Source organism: Canis lupus, chromosome 7 (genome assembly GCF_003254725.2).
Source record: "Canis lupus dingo isolate Sandy chromosome 7, ASM325472v2, whole genome shotgun sequence".
Classification (NCBI taxonomy): domain Eukaryota; kingdom Metazoa; phylum Chordata; class Mammalia; order Carnivora; family Canidae; genus Canis; species Canis lupus.
This window is the reverse complement of record NC_064249.1, coordinates 17,783,537-17,808,673: the sequence shown is the minus strand read 5'-3', so window position 1 is coordinate 17,808,673 and position 25,137 is coordinate 17,783,537. Positions and strand designations below refer to the sequence as shown.

Here is a 25,137-nt window from a genome sequence, read left to right as displayed (position 1 = left end):
CACCTGGACCTTGCTAATTTGGGCCAGCTTTCTCGTGAGTGGGGCCATGGTAGCCATCTTGGGCTCAGCCTCTCATGTTCTGCTCCATCAGCCCTGAACTCACTCTGGCCGATCCCCCGAACCTGCCTCTGCCGCATCAACCAAGCTTTGGCTTATTTCCCATCATCTTCCAGGGTCTGTGGATCAGCACTGGCATTCCCCACTTCCCTCTCTGACTTTGACGTTTTTGTGCCTCTCTTAGAGCTGACAGCTAGTACTTTTGTTGTTGTTGTTGTCTGTTTGTTTGTTTGTGATACTGAGGGCAGATTAAGAGACTTTTATTGTGTTGAAGGTGTGCTGGTTGGGATGGGGCCAAGTGAATGGATCAAGAAATATTGTGGGAGTAGAAGTGCCAAGATCTGATTATTGAATATGTGGGCATGAAAGAGAAGGAATCAAGGGACAGTGTTGAGTTTTTGAGGCTGTACAACTTTGAACGGCTTTAAAGGGGCCAGAAAATAACTTTTCTGACTTTTCAAAATTGAACTGAACCTATGTGTTGAAGATAGAGCCATTGAAGAGTCTTCTTTCAGCTTTGGTACTGATTAGCCCGAAGGGTATTATGAACAGCTTGGTCAAGCTAGTTGTGCCAACATAATGCCCTGCACAGACTGTAATAATTGAGTAGGATTGGAAGAAATATGTGTGTGCCAACTATGCTGGTGTATGAAAATGTGGAAGAAGCCCTCCATTGATTCTAGTTACTGATTATCCTCTTTTTAAGTGAGAAACTTAGTACTGTGTTTTACAATTTAGGAAAAAGAATGTGACAACAAACCACAGCAGGGGTTGAGGAGGTAGATAAAGGCAGTTCAATACTTATGAATCTTGGAAACTGTGAAAAATAAGCTGCTTTTGGCTGAGCATGTTTTGTGTGGTACCCATGGGCTGATCCACTTATTTGAATGTTTTCATAGTGGAATGTTAAATAATAGTAATAATAGTCAAAACTTATTGAGCAAATAGTGTCAAGCACTGCTCTAGGCACTTTTTAATTTATAGAATATCTCATTTAATCCTCACAAAACCTGTGGAAATGGGCATTTTATCCATTTTGCACATGAGAAAATTGAGGCTCAGGGAGATTGGCTCAATGTAATACAGTTACTAACTCATGCTTTTCAATTTGGTTCATGAATACCAATGATTTATTTAGTTGGTTTCCATTCAGGGATGCACTGAGCGTCCCTTACATTTCTGGAACATCTGTGAAAATGTGGGTTTTGTTTTGTTTTGAACCTGCAGTGGTGGGATGGCTGTTCTGTATGCATGCAGCTGTGGGGGATGGCCCCAGTTAGAGTTATACAAGGCAACCTGCTTTTGTCTTCTCCCTGATTCCTTAGTTCAGCTTGAGAACCTTCCCCTGGTAGTTGGCTTGGGTACCCATCACCATTATCATCATTGATCTAATTACTATTAAAATTTTCTTTTTTTTTAAATCTTTTAAAAAATTTTTATTTATTTATGATAGTCACAGAGAGAGAGAGAGAGAGAGAGAGGCAGAGACACAGGCAGAGGGAGAAGCAGGCTCCATGCACCAGAAGCCTGACGTGGGATTCGATCCCGGGTCTCCAGGATCGCACCCTGGGCCAAAGGCAGGCGCTAAACCGCTGTGCCACCCAGGGATCCCGATCTAATTACTATTGATTATTGAGCACCTTCTATGTGCCAGCTACTATGCTGAGCATTTTACTGTATTATTTCATGAATAACTACAATAATGCTATGATATTGCTCCTCTTGTCTTCATTTTATATGAGAATTAACTTGCATAAGGTCCCATTGCTGGTAAGAAGCAGAGATGGCACTCAAACCCATGTCTATCTGACTTCAGAGTCCATCATCCTAACTACAGTGTATTTTCCTCAACACTAGGCTTTTCTCTAAACGTCAAGATCTGTACTTAGCCATTCCTATAATTAGCTTCAGAGGTTTAAATAGGCTTAATCTAAAATCTAGATACATTTGAGAATCATTTTATATTCTTTTCCGCCTAGAACTTATGATATTGTTAGCTGTTTGATTCACATTTTGAACCAGTCATTAGGTTAATTACCAAAGGATGCTATAATCCCTTTTTTATAAATGCTGCCTGGTGGAAGATGTGTTGATACTCAAATCACAAGCATTTTTCTCATACATTGGGAGGGAGTGGTGGCATCATAACACCTCAGTACAAACAGGGCACCCTTCAGTGAGGCTTTGTGATGTGGCAGGAAGTCAAGTTTCAAAGCTTTGTAGAGCTCATCATAAAATGGCATCCACCTTCTTTCATTTAAATCCAAGTGCTTGCAAGAGTGCAAAAATTAATATCATAAATTAGCAGGATGCTCTTCTGCTAGACAAAATAATGGTCACTTAGTCCCAAAGGGCAAATGTTGTTAATTGTTTATATGTTTCGGCGAGGTAAGACTCATTCTTATGGTGGGAATTTCTAAAGATATCCCACTCCTATGTAAGAAAATTATAGGAAAGGAAATAGAATTGTATTTCTTATGCACTAATAAAAGCTAATAAAAATATTAACCAATTAGATAATTATAAAGCCTAAGTATATTAAAGTGTTATGCAAATACTGATTAATAGTCATACCATAGACTCAGAGAGCAAGCAAAAGCATGCCTGATTCAAATTATAGGAGCTTTTATTTGCATTTCTACAGAACCTATTATTAATGGGTCTCAAAGCACCTTTCAAGTGATAGTTATTAAAGCCCATAAATATGGCCCAAAAGTGTCATTTTATTGAGGGAATAAGCAAGAATTCCCCTTTACCTCTTACATAGTAAGAGATCTAAATGCCTGAGCTAAAGTAGGATTCTTCATATAAAGAGATTACTCATTCACTATGGGTGTTTGGAGCTATGATTACATAGGTATAGAAATTGGCAGCTATGAATTCATGGTTTTCATATTGAATATCTCAGTCTATGTGGTTAGAACTTTTCACTTATTTTTGAAATTTTACATGCATGGTAGCTCTAAACAAATCTTGCCAGTATATTTTAATATTTCTCTGTGACTATTATCAAATTCGAAAACAAAAATTATGCCAAGTTCACATGAAAGTATTTAAAAATATTTTGGAATGTTATATCAGGTTTATTTTTTCTCAAGATAATATCTTACTCCAAGGACTAACAGCTTATAAGCACAGTCAGTGGAAACTGTGTTTATTTCTCTACTTTGTAGCAAGTCCTTGGAAGATTGTAAGGATTTCTAATCCATCTCAGAATATTCCTTTTCCCCTTCTCCTCAATTTCTTTATCTCATTTCCCTCCTTTGCAACTTCCCTACTCTCTAAAGCTAAGCACAGGTTGGAAGAGCTCAAGAATATTCCTAGTCCCTGACTGTTCCTCTTCTTCCATCTTGAGTCTTCAAACTATCCCCTTCCCCGCCATGATTGATCGAGCTTTATTTTCTGCTGGTGCTGAGAGATCATAATGCATTTGCTGGTCACTATTGTAAGGCAGCCATACTCATGGTTATGCTTCTATGTCATGTAGTTTACAAGAAAAGCATGGACTAGTGAGCACCTTCCTTTAGAGTTAGAGACACTGGAGCCCAAAGAGAATAAGGGACTTGACTCAGGTCATCCAGCTGATTTCTGTCTCCCTGGAATTGGGACCACAGCTCAGGTCGCTAGACTCTTAAACTCAAGCTTTTTCCTCTGCCTCATAATGATTATAAAAGACCTTGAGTCACACAAAAAAATTAAGCCAGAAACATAAGGGGCAGACCTAGAAAAAACAGTTTGTTGATTTTATCAAGGGCCATGGGTCAGCAAGATGAGATAGAGCCTCAGGGATCTGAAGAAAAATGGAATGATGTGTGTGTGGAGTTGAAATGGTGGACCCTGGGATTATTGGGTAAGAGCTGGATGACTGGAGGTAGAGGGGAATGAAGAGCAAGCTAAAGTAGAGAACTGCGTAAGGTAGAATGGTAGTTGTAGAAGGATTTAGAAGGATGGCTGAGTTTATGGCCATGGCAATGGGTTGTTGGTATAAGATGAAAAAAACTTCTATCAATTACTGGATGGATGGTCCTTAGGGACAGCAGAGTTTCTCAGGGTGATGTCAGAGGGGAGGGAGAGATAAAGGCACGTATGGCATGTTAGAAAGTTCTCAGAGAATGTGAACTAATAACAAATCCCTGGGAAACAGCGGTATTAGAGGAGTAGATATGTGTCTATTCTGTAAGAGATGTTCCATTTCTAATTTCTGATTTTTACTTTTCTAGGGAAAACTGAGGCTACTATCAAAAACTTCAGTCCCTTTTATAGTCGCCAGTATGCTGTTGCTTTCTGCAATCATGTACGCAGTGAAGTAGAACAGCAAAGAGATTTAACATCACAATTTTTGAAGACCAAGGTAACCCATGAACATTTGGTTGATGATTTTTCCCACTGGAGAATGCTTTATAAGTCATCATATTTCTGGAATAAACAGTAATCTGAATGGCAGTTAAAAATAATCTGTTCTCAAATCATTTCCATGGTCAAAAAACTCTGTTTGCTTAGAAGTTAGAATGCATGGTTTCTTATTGATGGTGTAATCCATATAAAAAGAAAACTAGTATGGTTGAATTTTTTTTTGTTTTTCCTGCACTGATGCTTTAATATCAGAAAATTTGACTTGCTAGTCAAATAGTGATGTTCAACTTAAAAAAAGTCATAATTTTAGTGCCTCATATTATGGGCATTTTTGTTTTGGTCATTGATAAATATGATTTTCTCTTCTAATCCCCCAAACTTATTCTTTCTTCTTTGCTCCATGATAATAAATACCTACCACCTCAACAAATATTTATTGACACCTACAGGTGTCATGCCCTGTTCCAAGATTTGGGGATCAAGACAAAATCTTGTCTTTCCTGTATATGTTCAAAAGTAAAAGACAGACAGTAAACAAATAAATGAACATCAGGCAATATCAGGTCATAATAAGTATTCAAAATAAAATAAAGCAGGAGACTTACTCCTGCAAATGATCAGGGAAGCCCTCTGTGAAGATGAAATTCAAGCAGAAACTGGAACTGAAATAAGAGTAAGCTGTGTGAATATCTGTGGGATGTGGGGTAATCAGTGCAAAGGCCCTGAAGCAGTCATAAGCACATCAGGAAGGCTATGTGCTGAGAGCAGTGTGAGCAAGAGAGAAGGGATGATAAATGACTACAGAGTGAAAGGACCAGACCATGGAGGAGCTATAAACTGTGATAAGGGTCTTTATTATAAATGGGAAGGGAAGCTATTGGAGGATATCGAATACAGAGTAACACAATTTTCAGCAATCTCTCTGGCTTTTCTATAGTGAACGGACCATGATGATGGATAAGAGGGGAACTTGGAGACTGGTGAGGAGAACACTGTAGCAGTGCAAAAGAAGGGTGAAGTCAAGCTGGATTAGGTGGTGATGATAGCAGTTGTAAGGAAAGGTCCAAGTCAAGATGTACTTGAGATAGAGCTGATGGAACTTGCTGATGGATTGGATAAGACATAATAGAAGCACAGAGAAAATCAGTAATGACTTCTTGGTTTTTAGCCTGAGCAAATAAATACATGGAGTTGCCTTTTACTCAGAAGAAGGAGTCAGAAGTGGGTGGGAATCACAAGTTCCCTTTATTTGCCATGTAAGTTTGAGATGCTTATTTGACAAACACCTGTGGAAATATTGGAGACATAGTTAGTTGACATTTGGAGACCAGGAAAAGAAGAAGCATTCAGTGAAATGGATCGACAAGAAATAGCCTTGAAGGAGGAGAAAATCAGGAAACAGGAATGTGCCAGAAGGCAATAAAGAAGGGCTTACTAGAAGGAGGGAGTGATAAATGGGTCAGGAATTGCTCAGAGGTTAAGTTGACCAATAGATTTAGCAGCCTGGGTGTGTAGGGATAACTGGGTGTCATTCCCATAAAACTGATTCTCACAATATAGGGAGCTTGTTAAAAACGCAAAGTTTGGCCCCCACCCTCAGAGATTCTGGGACAGTAAGTCTAGGGTAAGGCCACATTTTGAACAAGTGTATCAGTTGATTTGAGTGACCCAGTTTAAAAAAAAAATTGCCACACATAAAACTATAAAGTTCAGCCTATATATAGTTTCAATCTCATTTAAAGAGAAGAGTGAGATCCTCTCTTACCTGTTAATGAGGCAAGATAGGAAACTGCCTCTTTAATTTTCACGACAGAATAAATTCAGAAGGCAATTTAGTTCATCCCTTAGCCAATTCTTAAAAAGATTAGCATATCTGCCTTCTCCGTATGGTTCATGTAAATTTTGCTTGAAAGTGGAGGAATACATTTCCAAAAGAACTTTGATTATTTTAATAAAGGAAAAATAGATGTAAATTCACTGACCTGTGAAAGACAGGAGGCCCATTCCTGTGTTTTAAGATAATATGGAGATTTTACCATGAGCCAGAAGGGGAATTATTCCTTGCACGGTTAGCTCAAAGGGAGACCTGAGAATCTAACAGAGACTTCCCTATAGCACATATGTCATCAGGGTGAATGAGGAGTCCTCAGAATTTTATTTAAGTAGAAAGGTAGAAGTGAAGTTCATTGACTTGCCTGCTTGTTCTTCAACCAGAAAGCGAACATGGTCTCCTTAAGGAACACAGGGATGGAGTAAGTGTTTATAGTCTGGGTCCCCAGGGACTAGGATCTGGGGACACCATTGAACACTGACCCTTGAGGCTATACCTGAAAGTATGGTGGATAAGGGAGCAGCCTGTTGATTTTTCAGGCATATCTGTTTTCGGGCATATTCAAGGTGTTGGGGTCTATAGCCACAATTCACCTCTTCCAGTGTTTAACAAAGATCATAAGTGACATGTATAGGAGGCACAGCCTTATTACTATAATCCCTTCTACTGCTTCTCTTCTTGTAGCATAATGGGTGGAAAGGGAAGTCACGAACATGTCAATAAGACAAGTGTTTGCATTTGGTGAGAGGGAAGAGGAAGGGGAAGTGTAGAGGGAGACAGGGGAAACAACATTTTTCCCAGGATCTCAGCACAAGATAGTTTCCTAAAACATTCCTTGAACTCCCATGGATAGATTTAGTGGTAGTGTGCTATGTTATCTTTTGTTGTAATAATTAATTCTGTTCACCTTCTTTACAGCCGCCACTGGAGCCTGGAACTGTTTTGTATGAAGCAGAGCTATCACAGTTTGCTGAAGACATAAAGAAATGGAAGGAGCGGTACATTGTGATTAAAAATGATTTTGCTGTGGAGAGCTATGAGAACAAAGAGGTAAGATATTTCCTTGTTTGGACTGGTTCTTGCGATCTTCTTCACCATTGGCTTGGTTGATGAAAATGCCCTCTCCTTTAAGAAGGATTCCTTCAGTAAGCACTCACTCATGCAGCTACTCATGTCAGTTAACATGTTTACTGAATGCCTATCATACGCCAAGTGTTATGGAAGGTTCTGAGCCTTTAACTGCTAGTGAAACATGCTTGCAGTCTAGTGGGCAAGACAGACTTTGCACGAGTAATTGGAAGTGAGTGTGAAAATACATTACACTGAGTGACCAGTGCCGGAGCCTTTCCTAGGATCATTCAGCTTCAAGGTCTTTGCCAGTCACTGCCCTGATATCTCTCCTTCTCTGCTCAACGTCTCTATGTCTTCCTACTGGTAAGCCTCCTATGCGACACAGAGCTGAGTTACTTCATAAGACTATGACTGCATTTGCACAGGTTCCTAGGAATCCAGACATTTCAGTGCTTTACTCCACTTGTACTTCTGGACTTTTTTCATTTAACTTCTTTTTTTTCTGGTTATCATATTAGTTTTCTGTAAAATAACTAGATGACTGGGATGCCTGGGTGGCTCAGCTGTAGAGTGTCTGCCTTTGGCTCAGGGCTTGATCCTGATATCTGGAATCAGGTATCACATCGGGCTCCCTGTGGGGAGCCTGCTTTTCCCTTGCCTATGTCTCTGCCTCTCTCTCTCTGTCTGTCTGTCTGTCTCTTGTGAATAATAAATAAAATCTTTAAAAATATGTATTTAAAAAAGAAAACTGAAAGCTTTAAAAAAATAACCAGATGACTGTCTAATAGAGTATGTCTGTAAACCGTGGAGAAAATGAGGTCATGTGAAAAGTGCCTAGCACCTGGGAGGACTTCAGTTTTTGTTGGTTCCTGTTTCTTTCCAAACGTGGGGAGATCATTTGGTCTAGAAGAAAAAACACTTGGCAGTGAAATGGGAAAACGTAAGTTTAGGTTGAGCCTCACTCAGTCCCACTGGAGAGTCAGGCTGAATGATCCCACTGGTTCCTTCCAGATCTCGCACTGTCCACGTGGTTAGTCTACATAGATCCTCAAGCTCCTTTTGGAGCGAATGGTTACTGTTTATCAATGAAACGTAGTGATAGGTTTAAAACTCTGCCTTCCTGACAGCAAGTTTAAGAGTAGTCAGGACAACCTCCGTGGATACTTTGGGTAATACCTCTGATGCTAAACCTTTAGGAAGAGACCTCAGACTGACAGGTCCATGTGTTTCCTTTCCATTTCTAATGGGAAATAGAAATAAAATAGAGTTTGAACTTACTCCACAGGCTACAGGCAATGGTCAAGCGCTCTTTTAGGTAGTCTCATTCTTTTCAACATTCATGACGCTAATATCTTCTCTGCTTATCTATCTATATTAGGACTTTATTTTTTTTATATTAGGACTTTATTGAATACTTGATTTGCTCTCAAAAGCAAAGTATCATTGCACTACATACCATAATGTCAATAATAATAAATCACCTCAGAGGTGCCTGGGTGGCTCAGTGGGTTATAGTCAGGTCATGATCCCGAGGTCCTGGATTCGAGCCCCAGGTCAGGCTCCCTGCTCAGCGGGGAGTCGGAGTCCGCTTCTCTCTCTCCCTCTGCTCCTCCTCCCACTCATGCTCTCTCTCACAAATAAATAAATCTTTAAAAATAAAATAAATCACTTCATATTTTGTATGGCACATTACATTACAAAGTTCTTTTAGGGAAGCTTGAGAAGAGGCAGTAGAACATGATGGTTAATATAATGTGCTTTGAATCACATCTTTGCCAGCAATTAGATATGTGTCCTTGCATAGGTTATAAATCTCCTTGAGCTTCAATTTTCTCACCTGTAAAATGGTGAATATGATCCATCCCTTCATGACAATGTTGTTGTAAGGATTAAACAAATGACTATATGACTATGAATATTGAAGCACTTAGCATATGGCCAACACTAGCAAGAGCTTAATGTAGAGCCATGGCAGTATGATTATTACTAACTACTAACTAATTGGAAGGAAACACTCATAGAGCTTGCTTTTGGATTTATTAAGGATTTCACTATATTTGGTGATTTTGGTGTTTTTTCCTTCTAATTTTCAGTTTTCCAAGCTTGCTCCAACTTCCAATTTATGGACTGTATTGCTTTCTTGGCTTTGCTCATTGTTTTTAAATAAACTTGTTCAGTTTGTTAAGTTATGGGTAGTGAATTTGGTAATAGCTATATATATTTTTAACTTGGAAATTTTACAGGGATGCCTGGTGGGGCACCTCAGAGGCTCCTCAGTCAGTTAAAAACTTGGAAATTTTTTAAAATGCCCATGCAGTTTGCCATAATTCCTCAAAGTTATAATAATATCCTGTTTTTTTAATGTATGGAAGGGCATTTTTTTGAGTTATATAAGAGTTATATATTAAGTACTATAAATTGCCTGTTACTTCTTTGAGAGTCCAGTTTTGGCAGGTACTTAAGCAGGAAAAAATGAAGCTTTCTTCTTTGATAATCAAGCCTTACTTCCTGTTCATTTTCTGGACAGACCTGGGTATGAATCCGGGAATTTGTCACCAACTCACCACTGGGCCATTGGCAAGTCTTTGAGAGCTTCACTTTTCTCATTTATAAAATGGAGATAATAACTAATTCATAGTGCTGTTTTGAGGATTAAATAACATAATGTTTATAAAACCCAGATTGGGGCCTGTTAGAACATATGACACAATTCAGTCTTAAACCAGTCTGAACTGACCTGCTTCTAGACTTTCTCAAAGTCACAGCTTTAGATTCTTCTCTAAGGAAGTGCCTAAGTCCCTGATGTACTTCTTACAAATGGAAAACAACCTTCTTAGATATGCAAGAATTTGTTTTGTTTGGGATTCTTCACATGCCATCTTATTGATGGAGAATGTGTTACTGTTATTCTGATTATGTTGCCTTGATCAACATTATTTTAGTTTTCCCCAAGAGCACACTCTAAATTTTGGGTTATACAGTTTTCTGGTTTCAATTCTCAACTTGCTTTTAGGCTGCTACTCTCAAAATTTTGTCTTGACTTAAACCCTCCTATCAGATGCACATACTTAAATTTTACCTTGTCTGGGGATCCCTGGGTGGCGCAGCGGTTTAGTGCCTGCCTTTGGCCTAGGGCAGCAATCCTGGAGACCCGGGATTGAGTCCCGCGTCGGGCTCCCAGTGCATGGAGCCTGCTTCTCCCTCTGCCTGTGTCTCTGCCTCTCTCTCTCTCTCTCTGTGACTATCGTAAATAAATAAAAATTTAAAAAAAATTTTTTTACCTTATCTGGTTGTCCTCGTGAGTTGAACTGCTTGTGAGCATTTAGCAGTTCTCTGAACCTCTTTAACATTTCCCAAACAGCAGAGCTTTTTGTCTGCTGGCCAGAATTTGTTCTGATGCCATGATGTTGCATTTCCATCCCTGATCATGGTACTGCAAAACCATCTTAACGTGGTGGCATGTCTTATCACGGCAACATTTTTATGCTTTTGGTGAAAATCCATGGCAGCCATAATTGCACTTACATGTCCTACATGTGATTAGTCATCTGTCCCCAAGCATTTTGTTCAGTTAAGTGTCTGTATGTATCATCACCCTTGTGGTCATAAGAATGATTCAGGTGCTAGCATCTGAAATGGTAAGTGTGGTACAGGATTTCGAGAAGTTACAGAGATTATGTTTTCCCCACTTGAGAAACACATCTGGAGTGAAAATCCTGAGATTAAGGACTCTGATTTACCATGTTGTGACTGTCACTAAAGCAATACCTTATGAGTTACAGGTATGCAAAACATATTTTTAACTATGTGGCTCTTACTTAGAGACATAGTGTAGGAATTGCTATCTCTGAGTGTATGTGCTCATGTCTATTTCTGATATTCCTGATATTTCCCAAAAATCCAAATGGGGAAAAGAAATCACTTATTCATATTTTTTTTTCTCCCCAGGCCTATCAGAGAGGAGTGGCTCCTAAAAGCCGAATTCTCCCAGCTGGTGGCAAGGTGTTAACTTCAGAAAATGAATATAATTTGTTATCTGATCGGTTTTTTCCAGACCCTCTTGGTGAGTCGCTGAGCATTCTTTCTCAAGGCAAAATTACTGTCATGGAAAGAGTACTGAACTTTAAATTTAGAGGCTGGATTTCTATCTAGTTCTGTGACACTTTTCCCCAGCCATTGCTGAACCTCTCTGGTTTCTGATTCTCCGACTCTAGGCTCTTGAACTTAAAAATCTAGAAGGATGTTTCCAGCTGTAACACACTTGGATTCTCACATATTCCACTTTTTCCATGTAGAGAAAGTGATGGATAATATAGAGACCAAATAGCGCATTTCATAAAGATTCATGAACTGTGGATAATAACTCCATCTGGCTTTTTGTAAATCATACTGCACAGTAATTACTTGGTTTCTTGAAGAGAGCCCTGGTTCTTATTAATGGGCATAATCATATCATTAGAATTTATGGAGAAAAATATCATTTTATCAATTGTTATTTTTGTGTAGAGTGCTTAGCATGGTGTTTTTAATACGATTAGTATGTGGACCATAAACCTAGATTAACACACTATTACTAAGTAATTCAAGCTAAAACAACACTTTATGTGCACTATACATATTATTATATTTTCTTTCAACATCTACTTGTATGTCATCTTGGCTCTGGAGCTGCTGCTAGAAATGGGAATGCCAACTTGATGACTCTTCAGAATCTGTCCAGTTAGAACCTTTCAATGAAATCAGTCAGAATAGACAATAGATTTATTGGTTTATTGGTGAAATCATATCAGAAGGAATGAGTAGGAATAAAAAACACAAGGCCTGTGTGACTAATGCCATCTGACCCAAGGCTTCTAATTGGGATATTTCAATGACTTTTTTTATTGTATGGTGTGGCTCTCTGAGTTTTAAAAATAGGATATTCAAAAATAAAAAATAAAAATAGAATATTCTACAGTAGATCACTTGTGATATCTTTGTAACTCAACTCAGAAAAAATGCAGATTAATGGCATCTGGAAAATTGTTGTAAAATATTAAATGAGAGATAACTAGAGGCTAAGAAGAGCCAATTTTATGGGGCTTGCTGAAGCTTTTAAATGCAAAGGGTCAGTGTTGGCTTTTGAGTTGTTTGTACAAAACCATGACATATAGGAAAAGACAAGAAATTGTTTCATAAAACCATGTTGATCTGGAACACTTGCTGTGTGATACTAATTCAAGGGGAAAGAATAAAGGCAAATGAAGATGGGAGGCATTAACCTCACTTGAAAAAAAGCACTAGAGGTTATAAATAAATATGTCTTCTTCACACAGTATTCTAAGATGGTGTAGCAATAATGCCTTCGTATTTTGCGAAAGTGATTCACTTACTTGACATTTTGTTAGAATCTAGTTTGCTGCAAACAACAAAAGAGTCAAATACACAAGGCTTTATTATTTTGCTGAAAATATTTCGGATTTTACAAGTCCAGGGCTGGTATGACAGTTCCATAAATATCAGGGACTCTTTTAGCTTTCTCTCCCTTTATCTCTAGGTTGTGGTCCTTATTGATAGTCTACCGGGGCTGTTGGAGGTCAGTCATGGTTTTCTTATTCCAGATAGTAGGAAGGAGAAAAGGGAACGAGGTGGAGACATTCTCTCTCTCTCTCTCTTTTTTAAGATTTTATTTATTTATTCATGAGAGACGCAGAGATATAGGCAGAGGGAGAAGCAGGCTCCCCTCAGGGAGCCCGGAGTGGGACTCGATTACAATCATGCCCTGAGCCAAAGGCAGACATTCAACTGCAGAGCCACCCAGGAATCCTGAGACCTTCCTTCTCTTTAAGAACACTTCAGGAAGTTTCACTGTCACTCTTGTTTCTAGTGGCTGGAACACACCAAGCTACAACGGAAGCTGCAAATGTAATCTTTATCTGACATGGTCACTTGCTCAACTGAAAATTAAGGATTTTTATAACTAAGAAAGAAGGGGAAAAATAGATAATGACACGTATTGGTGTGGTCTGGAACCGACGGCCAAAAGAGAATTCTTGAGGCATCTGTGGTCTAAAAAGTGATTTCAGAAAAGAACAGGACTGGATCTGTGGGCAGAAAGAGCTACCCCAGGGTTGTGAGGAGTGACTGATTATATGCAAAGGGGTTAGGGGAGGTAAGGGGGGGTGTCCAAAAGGACTTTCATATGCTAAAGAAGACTTCCGGATACTGGAGGCCTGGCTATTGTCAAGCTAAAGTGGTTTTTTCTTCTAGTAAGGCATTAACATTAAGACAGTTCGGAGCTTCCTTCTACTCTGCCTATCTCAGGTCCTTGTCAATGGGCTGCAGGTCATAAAGAAATTTATTTTTTTTTAAATTTCCCTTCTGTCTCAGTTTCCCACATCACTTGTGGAAGAGAGGGTGATATTAGAGCTCCAGGAAATTGAGTTAAGGGTCTCTGGAAGTTAGGCTATTGATTAAGAATGCTTTTTCCTGGGAAATCACTCAGACATCAGTAAACTGATGGAGACTCCTGTCATGCAGGACTGTCACCTCCGTCAGTTTACCATGTTTTTCCCTTCCCTTAGTTTTAGGGCAGCCAAGAGTGCCTGAGGAATGTCACACACAGCCCACCTGGATGTGGGGGGAGCGAGGGCAGTTTGCAAGGTGTCAGCTTGTGCTTTGTCCTCAACTTGCCTTCAGCTCTCTCATCAGATAATGTGTCACGACTAGAAGTCTGTGCTACCAAATTTGATCATTCATTTTTTTGTTCATGTATACATTGACTCATTCTCATATTATGTACCAGGTAATTTATGAGGTACTGGTGCACCAAAGTTTGTGCTTCTAGTACATTCTACTTTGTTATCTTCAGATTTCAGGACATTGAAACACAGTCCCCATATATGCCCAAGAAATCTATTTATTTATCCTTTTTTTTTAAAGATTGATTGATTGATTGATTGATTGACTGATTCATGAGAGACACAGAGAAAGAGAGGCAGAGACACAGTCAGAGGGAGAAACAGGCTCCATGCAGGGAGCGCCATGTGAGAGGATCCCGAGACCCGGGGAATCACGCCCTAAGCCAAAGGCAGAGGTTCAACCGCTAAGTCACCCAGGCATCCCATCTATCCAGTCCTGATTGATTAATTTGCCAGTAGCAAGACTGTTCTGGAGTCTCCCAGGTGGCTCTGGGTACCTAGTACGCCTAGTGTTCTCAGTGGCCTTAGAGAGTACTTTTGTTCTTCCCTTCCCTGAGACTGGTGCCTATTTTATGTAGACAGAGAGCACAGAGCTAATAATAAACTGGGGGTCATTTAACTGAGAGTAATGCATGGAAGGGAATACAATTTAGGTAGGAATCTGAATAGTTTAGCATGGTTTAACAGGAGTTTCTTAGAATTAATTTTGAGGTCAGTGGTAAAAGTCCATTGTTTAAAGCTTTTAAAATTTCCTAGGGCAATATAGCACATTTATTCAAACAAATTGTAGTTGAATATCCACTCTCTGTTTTACAGTGGATACAAAGGCTGAGCAAACAAAGACATATAAGGTGCAGTTTCCATCCTCTTAGAGCTCCAGGGCAGTGGTACTGCTTCCTGGGGAGGAGAACTGGGAGAAGCAGTAAGGGAGCTCATCTCACTCTGTGCCTACCCTGAGCGTAAGTGCCAGACATGAAAACAGATCTTTACAATATTTAGGGAGAACAAGGTAAGGAGCACCCAACTCTGTCTCTCGTGGCATGAGGAGCTGCCAACAAAAGGCATCCTAGAGGAGCAGCTTTTTTTTTTTAAGGATTTTATTTATTTATTCATGAGAGACACAGAGAGAGGCAGAGACACAGGCAGAGGGAGAAGCAGGCTCCCATGGGGAGCCTGATAATGGGACTCGATCCCAGGACCCTGGGATCACATCCTGAGCCAAAGGCAGAGGCTCAACCACTGAGCCACCCAGGTGCCCCATAGGAGCAGCTTTTGAATTGACTTTTGAAGGATGAATGAGAATCTTCCAGGCAGAAGCATGATGGAAACAATAGAGGAAAAAGTAACAAGACCTGCAAAAACAACATTCCGTATCAGAATGGATGACCACACCAAAGAAGAGGAGAGACTAGTAAAAATGGAGTGAAACCAGGACAGAACAGGGCAAACACCAATACTTCACAGGGTGATGGAGAGAAGGGGCAGAGGAACCAATAAAGCTGACCAAGAAGAAACAATTTTTTTTTTAATTATTCATGATAGTCACACAGAGAGAGAGAGGCAGAGACACAGGCAGAGGGAGGAGCAGGCTCCATGCACCAGGAGCCCAACGTGGGACTCGATCCCGGGTCTCCAGGATCGTGCCCTGGGCCAAAGGCAGGCGCTAAACCGCTGCGCCACCCAGGGATCCCTTCAGAAACAATTTTTAAAAAGCACAAAGGAAGGACGCCTGGGTGGCTCAGCGGTTGGGTGCCTGCCTTCAGGTTAGGGCGTGATCATGTAGTCCCGGGATCGAGTCCCACATCGGGCTCCCTGCATGGAGCCTGCTTCTCCCTCTGCCTGTGTCTCTGCCTCTTTCGGTCTCTGTGTCTCTCATGAATAAATAAATAAAATAAAAAATAAAATAAAAAGCATAAATGACATCAGAAGAGAGGTGATCCGCAAGTCAAGGGGAGAGAATATTTTCAAAAGAAGGGGTAGTTAGCAGCAACAGATGTTTCAGATCAGGTTAAAAGTCTTAGATAATGAGAAAAAAAAAAGGCTGAGGTAATGAAGAAGAAGCCACAGGTTGGCAGTTAGGACAACATCAGTGACCTCAGCCATGGGGTTTTGTGACTGGTGGGGTAGGAACCAAACTGAGGTGAAAATGAGGGTTGCAGCAGAAAGAAGCAAGTGTTGGTTTGGCAGCAACAGAGAGGAGATGGAGAGGGCAGGGCAGAGAGCAGCCTGGTGGAATGGGGTCCTGTGAGGATCAGAGGGTGATTGCTTGCATAGGGACAGGTGAGCCTGAAGAGGACCAGTGGGGGACACCCAGACTCTGTTTGCGGACCATTGATCTGAGGAAAGCTGAGAAAGATGGTGTCTGGTGGCCTTGGCTATCCCTGTCAGGTAGGGGGTGAGGCCACCTGCTAGAGTGAGACAGGTAAAGCTGCCAGAGGAAGTGAGAGGAGCCCCAATGACCATTTCCTGCCATTCTGTGAAGACATCCCAGGTCACGTTTCTGCCCTATGGCCTGCCCCAAAGAGTTTCCTTCCCAGCCTGGAATAAGTATTTTAAATAAAAGATACACGTTTTAAAATGTCTTTGTGTTTTCAATATTTCTTTAGCACCCAGTGAAAAGGAGAATGCTCAGCCTTTTGTGGTCTTGCCCAAGGAGTTCCCAGTGTACCTGTGGCAGCCGTTCCTCAGACATGGCTACTTCTGCTTCCATGAGGCCACTGACCAGAAGAAGTTCAGCGCTCTTCTGAGCGACTGCATCAGACATCTCAATCATGGTAGGACCTGGCTGCCCTCACATGCCCAGTGGGGCTGCTTTGTCTCAGGGGCTGCTGGTTGGTTGCCTGTTAGAATGACTCCTAGAGAGTGCTGCCCCTGAAAGGAGGGGAAGTCAGGGGAAGCAGGAGTTTGTACACAGAAGCGCCGTCACCTTGGGGTTGTGTAGTAAGGTCTGGAGAGCCTCAGTGAAACAGAATGTGGGGCTTTGTCCGATGGCACCTGTGAGCCGCATTCACACATATAATTTTGCATGTGATTCTCGTCCTCTTCCTTTTTCTTGATGTTTCTTATTAAAATGACAGCAAGAATGGGCCAGCTGTCCCTGGCAAATTGAGTCTTTATGACACTTCATGTTTTCTCTCACCTTTATTTCTGAATAACTTGCACAGAGCTTTATGGTACCTAAAATCCCTGGGGGAACTTCTTAAACACAGATTTGTTTTTTGAGGCTCCACCCTCAGAAATTCTAATTCACTGGATCTCCGGTGGAGCTCCCATTTTACTTGTCTAACAAGTTGCCAAGTAATGCAGATGTTGCTGGTCTCGGGCCACACCTGGAGGGGTGTTGCTTCACTTTGCCTCTAGGTATGGACCTAATTACTATCACATCTATAACGGAAAAGACTTTTCATTGCAATATGGGATGTTTTGATGAGTTCATGTGAATGCTGGTTTTTCTGGAATCCACGAAGTCTTCAGTTACAGATAATTAAGCTCTTTGTTCTCTGGCAACTGGAAAGGCAGTAGTTAGTCAGATATCATTGAGGGCTGACTCTGTGCCAGCCTCGTTAGGTATTAGGAACAGAGTAATGAACCATGCAAAGTTCCTTGCTCGGGGGTCTATATTCAAACAGAGACAAGGGACAACACAAACACAAAATCACAAGGTAACTTGATAGTTCTCAAAGTTAATGTGTCGCAGAGTAACTAGAAGTGACTCCATGAGGAAGGATGGAGTTTAGTACTTTGAGGAGACTGGTGAGAGGAGGCCTCTTTGACCAGGCAACATTTGAGGTGAGTCACCTTCCCTATCTGAGCCTTTCTTCCTCTTTCCTAATAAGGCTAATGTCATTGTATCTTTTCTTTAGAGTTCTGAGGTTTCCCTGAGAATGTCAGCCCCAAAGAGCAGAAGTCACGAAGTGATGTGTGTCAGTCTGTTCTTGATTTTAGCTTGTATATTGATAGGAGGCTGATGGGAAAATATTACCTCACTCTATTTTGCTATAGCAACTCTGACTAACGTTGATCATAACTTTGGCTCCTAACTAGTTAGGGACTTTATAAAAACGATACCCTTATTAATATCTTGCCTTGTGGTTTTGCTGTTCTAGAGACAGAGAATCGCCCAGCATTGCCTGTTCCATCTAGCTCATTTTTCAATTCACTTACAGCTCTGTGTGCAGTGCCTTGGGTCTAGTGGGAACATGCAGTTGGCACTCAACACAAGAACCATGAAGTTTCACTGAGCAGGGAATGTTCTCCGCCTAGCCAGATGGGGCTTGCTTCATTCCCTCTTCCATGTACATAATAGGAAATTCCCTGGGGAGTTTTTGGATGTTATGTAGCCTGCATTCAGATTCCATTTATGGAAGATTTCAGTCAATTCAAAACCCAACTCTGCTCTCCAGTGTTATCAAAGGCTCTAAGATAATGAGGTCTAGTCATGTGGCTCTTTCATTTTATGTCACGTTCCTCTGTTCAGAAAGCACTTTTCCTCACCGCGGCTTTATGCAGACTTGATGTGATATAGCGTAACTTCCAGTAGCTCCAGGCACAACTAGAGACCACCAAAACATTGTAAGGAACAGTCCTTGACTGCCATGGGCCAGTGAGCTCCTGGGTCCTTCTCTTCTCGCCTGTTTTTGACAGCACAATATACCTACCACCCATCCTTACTGACTCACTTTTGTTATTTCTACCTCTACCTCTTACTCATTGTATGATCTTGAGTAAACCTGTAAGAGGTTCACAAACAGAGAGCCATTTTTTTTTTCCCGTAATTGCCAGAGGAGTCTGGAAATAGGTGTGAAATTAAGGCTATGATGAGGACCAGAGCTGTGGGAGGACAGTGGGGAGGCCGCTGACTTTCACCCCCAGGAAAATAGAGTTGGGGTGGCAGCCTGCTGTGGCTGCTCCACTGGCCCTCAGGCCACAACACACTCTGTTGTGAACTAGGTCTAAAACATTCTGGCAGCTGATACCAGGCAACTATTAATCCTGTCCACTCGTAAGTCCTCAGGGATCTTTTTTGCTTTTCAGTTTTGTTGAGTTATAATTGATGTATAACATTGTATTAGTTGAAGGTGTGTCATAATGATTTGATGTATGTATATATCGTACAATGATCACCACAATAAGTTTGGTTATCCATCGCCTTGTAGAATCACAATTTTTTTCTCGTGATGAGAACTTTCAAGATTCACTCTCTTAGTGATTTTCAAATATGCAGTATAGTATTGTTAACCGTAGTCACCATGCTGTACATTACATCCCAGAGTTCGTTTATTTTATAACTGGAAGCTTATACTTTTGACCACCTTCACCCATATCCCCTGATTCCCCACCTCCTGCTTCTGGCAGCCACCAATCTTATCCCTGTTTCTATGACTTACAGATTTTTAGCCTTTTTCAGATTCCAAATGTAAGTGAGATCCTACAGTATTTGTCTTTCTCTGACATATTTTACTTAACATGATGCCTCAACGGGTCTTTGAGAGAAGATCCTTTCATTGCCTTTGTGATGAGTTCCTCCAAGGATATCTGTCACTGGAGGTTTTGAGGACACCTCAGCTCAAATTCCACCCCAGCCTACCTCACTTGCCCCGGGAGTTCTGAGTTCAAGTTGATCGAGGTATACTTGTCCATTCATTCTCAATTCAGAACCATTTCTTCTATTCCTCCTTGGGGGTGTGTGTGTTTTCTATTTAACCCCCAAAAAAGGGCCTGATTACACCTTGTTCTTGGACAATAAGGCTGTGTCCTAGGGTAAGTTAAGGCAAGTAAAGGACTCTCTTCTTCTTCCTTCAAAAGAGGGAGCTGCTTCTGGGCACCTCAAAGATTATTTACATTCCTAAGGTATGTGAAGTGTGTGTGTGTATTTTGTTTTGGTTTAATTTTGGCATCTCTTCACTGAGCAGGCATAAAAAAATTCCACAAAATTATTCTTTAGCAGAACATCCCACTCCAACATACTGGACTAAATATCAAGCCCATTGCATGATGTGTGCCTACAGCAACTGCTGTCCTCTGTCCTTTGGGAATCACACTGCAATCCCTTGTCCCTAGTGAGGGAAGGCCAGGGATCTAAATGTCAACTGCCATAAAATGGGAGTTATATAATGCTAAGGTATTCCAAGATAATTCTGTTGTCCAAAATTCAGTCTTACTCTTTAGAATTTTAGTTTGAAAAATCTGGTCATTGTAGTTACAGGGATATAGTTACTACTTTGAACAAATATAGAGAGTTGTACATATGCAATATGGAATAATGATCATTATCATCATGAGTCTGTCTTTTCAGCTCAGGGTGATCATTCCTTGGCAAAGGAATCTGCAGGATGGGGAGAAAGTGTTCCTGGCAAGAGGAATAGGATATGTGGGGGCCAGGAAGAGAGTCAGAGCATGGATCATTAGGGAAACTGAAAGAATTTTGTGTGACTGCTGCTTTGAAAGAGAGAGGAGCCAAGTGAGGATGGGGAGATGGGTAGGATCCAGGCTATAAAGGGCTTTGCAATGGATATTAAGGGATTTGCACTTTTTTCTAACAGTAACAGGAAACTATTAAAGGATTTTAAGCAGACAAGCGACTCAGTCACATATTCATTTTAGAAAGGTCACGCTGGCTGCTGTGTGGGCAGAGGATGAGAGAGTGGTATGCTGGGATGCCAGGAGGCTACTTAGGAAGCTTTGGCAGGCACCAGATGGTGGGAGCCTGCACCAGAGAGCTGATAATGGAGACAGTGAGAGGTGGCTGGAGAAGAGAGATCTCCAGGAAGTAGAATGAACAAAAGTTGATGTTAGATAGTGTGGAGAGTGAGGCAGTGGTGGGAGTCCCACCTACTGCCACTCTCTGAGACAGGAACCTTGTGTGAGGAGGAGTAGATGCCAAGGAAAGGAGATGATGTGGTCAGTGTTGTAGATGTTGAGTTGGGGAAGTCCATAAACATCCAGGTGAGGAAGTTTCATAGGCAGGTGTGCGAACAGGGCTGGAGACAGGAGGGCCATCTGGAGGGGAGACAGAAAGGGGAAGTCAGCAGCCTGCAGGCCACCATTAAGCTATGGCTGGCTTTGTAGGAAAGTTGTAGTTTGCAAGCCCCTTAAAGGCAAATTGTCTTTTTTTTTCTATGTATCCCCATTCCCAGCAGTTGTCCAAGGGCCTGGTGCCAGGTAAAGGCTCTGTAAATCTCTGTCCCCCATCCTTTGGTAGTTAAAAATATGCTCATGTGTGAAAAAGCATGAAGTATGTATGCTGGTGCAGCTTAAAAATGTTTGTATATAAAATCTGCAAACATTTTAAAGTAAAACGGATCAATGCTTTTATGTTAAGTGCTAACTTATTCACTTACTACATGGATCTGTGATTTTATTATTGAACCTCTAGGCAGTGTGCTTATCAGGAATATCAAGCCTTTGTGAAATTCATTGACTCTGTTAAGCTCTCTGACTCACCCTCTTCATACAGATACCTCTTTAATTGCCAGCGTCTCCTCTCTATTTTATTTCAAGTTCGCTGCTACCAACCTGCTTTGGGACTCATATAAAAAAACATTCCCAGAGGTTTTTAGTTGATCTTATTTTTTCCAATTACTGCCACCTCTTTCTACATGTAACAGTCAGATAAATCATCTGTAAGCACAATTTTTTATTAAAATCCTTCATGGGGGTTATACTATATGTTGATAAATTGAATTTAAATAAAATATAAAAATAAAATCAAATCCTTCAGCGGCACTGCTGTTGTCAGGAAGATGAAACATTTCATCCCAGGGAAAATGGCTGTGCCTGATTTACTGTATTCTGAAGCACAAACCTCCTTTCTCTCAATCTTGCTGTCCTACCCCTCCTGCCTTCTTTGAATAGGAGGTTATTTGGACACCTTTAGCTCTGCCTATACCTCCAGTACCCACTCCTGCTTTCTACCTGTTCAAATCCTCTCTTGCTTCTTTAAGAACCAGCTTCAGTCTGAGTCCTGCCGTGAAGACCCCAGGGTTAACTTCTCTACCACCTGTTATCCATCCCACTATTGGAAACTCTACAGTCTGCCTTACATTATTCATATTCATGTCTACTTGTCCTGTTTCTCTTCCTCTATTTCACGTCCCTCAAGGGAAATCATTTATCACCCTTTGGATCCCCCTACAGTGCTCAGACAAGTATCTTGTAATGACTCGAGCACAGTAATGAATTAATAACTGACTGCTAATATAAAGCTGATTTCAAAATTAAAGTGCAGTTTTAGAGATGATGATTATAAATGTGGCTTGGCTTATTTCATAAACACATTGGCAATAGTGAGCAAAGAGACTTGTCAATACAAAGCCTAAAGGGTTTGAGGAACAAAGTAGTCAGATGTTAAAAGGCAGCCACCGCTGGATGCACGGTGATTCTAGTAAGAAGGTGGGTGATTCTGGTAAGAAGATGGAATGCTGGCAAAGTTTTCTTCAACGGTGCTGTGCTAGCTTGAAGGACAGCCAAGACTGCCACTGAACAAATGCCCTATGGCACAGGGGACAGTAAAATATCTGGGAAGCGTGAGGGCACATGGTTTGAAAAGATAGCATAAAAGAAGATCCCAGAGGATTTGGGAGAGAACAAAATTATGTAAAGATGCTCTGCAAACCTCTGTTTCAAGTTGGACTGTTCAATCACTTACGACATGTGTGACATCCAAGGGTGCCTGTGATGGAGTGAGTCAGCCTGAATGTGAAGCTGTCACAGTGATTAAACTTCAGAATTGGTTGCTGTCAGGGTTGTATGCGTTGAGCTCATTTCCCAGAAATCCCATGTCAAATCAAACACCTTTATTAGATTTGGTTTTGACACTTGCACATTTTAGGTGTTCAATAAATGTTGCTGAATTAAACTGAATTTTAAAACAGAAAAGAATCTTATGATTCAAGTAGATAAAGCAAACCCTTTTTCAGGTGTTTATTTGAATATGATATTTCAAGCTCTTCAGTACTCACCAGCAGAGCTCAGATCTGGTTTTTTAAAATATTTTATTTATTTATTTATTTATTTGAGAGAGAGAGAGAGAGAGAGAATGAGCATGAGTGTGGGGGTGGGGAGAGGCAGAGGAAGAAGCAGACTCCCCGCTGAGTGGGACTTGATCCCAGTACCCTGAGATTCTGATCCACACCGAAGACAGACACTTAACCAGCTGAGCCACCCAGGCACCCCTCAGATCTGTTTTCACTAACTTCTTCTACTTGGAGCAATATCTCTTCAACCCATCATTACCTGAAACACGTTCATTACTTGAGGGACTAAGTGTCTGATGTGAGCATCAATCGATTTTAACTGAAAATTTACAATGAGTTTTATGTTATTATATCTGAAACATGCTGATGAATTTGTGGCGCATGCTTTTTTCTGTGGCACATGCTTATATTTAAAACATGTATCTATGAATCAGAAAATTCTAGTTATGCTTGGGCTCTTCTGAACCCTTTACTACAAATGAATGTTCAATTAGACATACACAAATAAAAGTACAATTTTTATAAACATCTCTTTGCATGCTTTTACTTCTAAAACGTATTCTGCAGTGTACTTCTGTTGCACCAAAACCTCTATGCACTACAAAGAACAATTCTTGCCAAATGACTGTTTAATCAGGAACTAGATATCAGTTTCCAGTTTTCATAGGACTATCCCAAAGAAAATTCTTTACAAGGATTCTCTCTGCTTGGAAACTACATGCTCCCTGATTTTAGTTTGGGCTCTTTGCCTCAACAAGTTATAAACATAGCTCTGAATTTTCTGTCCCTTTGTGAATATGCCATTTTATCTTAAGGAGTTAACAGCTCCCCGTTTCTGACCCTTGCATACTGTTCATAAAATGTTAACTTTGGAAGGGACCTTAGTGGTCACCTATTTCAACCTCTCAGGGCTCATTTATGATAAGGCACAAATAGTTTGACTCACATGCCCAAGGTCACAGCTGGTTAGTGGTAGAGGACTAGTTGTCCTGACACTTAGTCCTTGACACCTATCGTCTTTCAGCATTACTTTTTAGAAGACTCTTTCATCTCTTGGTCACTTAAAAACACAATACTATTGAATCAGACTACTTTTGAGATACATTCACCCAAAGTGAAGCAAACTCAGAGCTGGTCACGTAAGGTCATCCGAGACCTGAGTTATGTCTGCTTTCTTGATAAGTTTTTTTTTTTTTTTGCTTTCTTGATAAATAATACTATCTGAATTTAACTGAATTTAATACTAACATTAACTTTATTTTGCCCACCTGCTAAACATAACTGTCTCTTTTAGTCTAGATGTGCTCTGAAGATAAAATATTTGGTAATGTAGTTTGTTTACTGGTTGAATTTTGTGTACAGTAAAATGCAAACTGCATATGGTTTTATACAGCTTAAATAAAAACTGATTTGTAAAGAAAAATTACGGTGCCTGTGAGGACTTGCGTTGGAATAGTCTAAAAATAATAGATCTAAAATAAGCCAGACAGAGAAAGACAAATCCCGCATGGCATCACTTATAGTGGAATCTAAAAAAAAAAAAAAAAAAGTCAAACTCAGAGAAACAGAGTAGAAGAGTGATTGCCAGGGCTGGGCGGTCAGGGAAATAGAAAGAGGTTGGTAAAAGTGTATAAACTTTCAGTTATAAGATGAATGAGGTCTGAGGGTCTAATGCAAAACATGATGACTGTAGTTGATAGTACTGTATCGTATAATTGAAATTTGCTAAAAAAAAAAAAGTAGAATTTAAGTGTTTTAATCCCCTCCCCCACCAAAAGATAAATACATCAAATGATATATGTGTTAATGAACTAGATGGGGGAATCTTTTCATTATATATGTAATCATTATTTATTTTTATATATATTATTTCATTATATATATAATATATATAGTCATTACATATAATCACCAAGATGAACATTTTAGACATTTTATAATTTTATATGCCAGTTGTACCTGAATAAAGCTGAAGTGCCAAAATAAGAGACCTAAGCAGGTTTTATTCATATTCTTTATACTTATGGTTATACTTAAATGACTCAAAACAGTCTAAGAGTTGATACTGAAAGAACCAGGTCTACATCAGAGACTAGAATCAATAGAAGTGTTTCCTCTCAGTCATTCACCATTTATCACCACAAGGACCTACAAATGTAGTCTTTGGTTC

At 40.4% G+C, this 25,137-nt stretch overlaps 1 protein-coding gene across 3 annotated transcripts in view; it reads left to right on the top strand.

Moving 5' to 3' along the window:
• NIBAN1 (niban apoptosis regulator 1) overlaps window positions 1–25,137 on the top strand; it is a 212,785-nt gene that overhangs the window by 120,685 nt on the left and 66,963 nt on the right. For all 3 annotated transcript variants that reach the window (XM_025430082.3, XM_025430083.3, XM_025430084.3), the window contains 4 exons: window positions 4,278–4,408; window positions 7,160–7,291; window positions 11,261–11,375; window positions 16,599–16,766. In XM_025430082.3, the coding sequence (XP_025285867.3) occupies window positions 4,278–4,408; window positions 7,160–7,291; window positions 11,261–11,375; window positions 16,599–16,766 (546 nt within the window). The remainder of the gene's footprint in view (window positions 1–4,277; window positions 4,409–7,159; window positions 7,292–11,260; window positions 11,376–16,598; window positions 16,767–25,137) is intronic.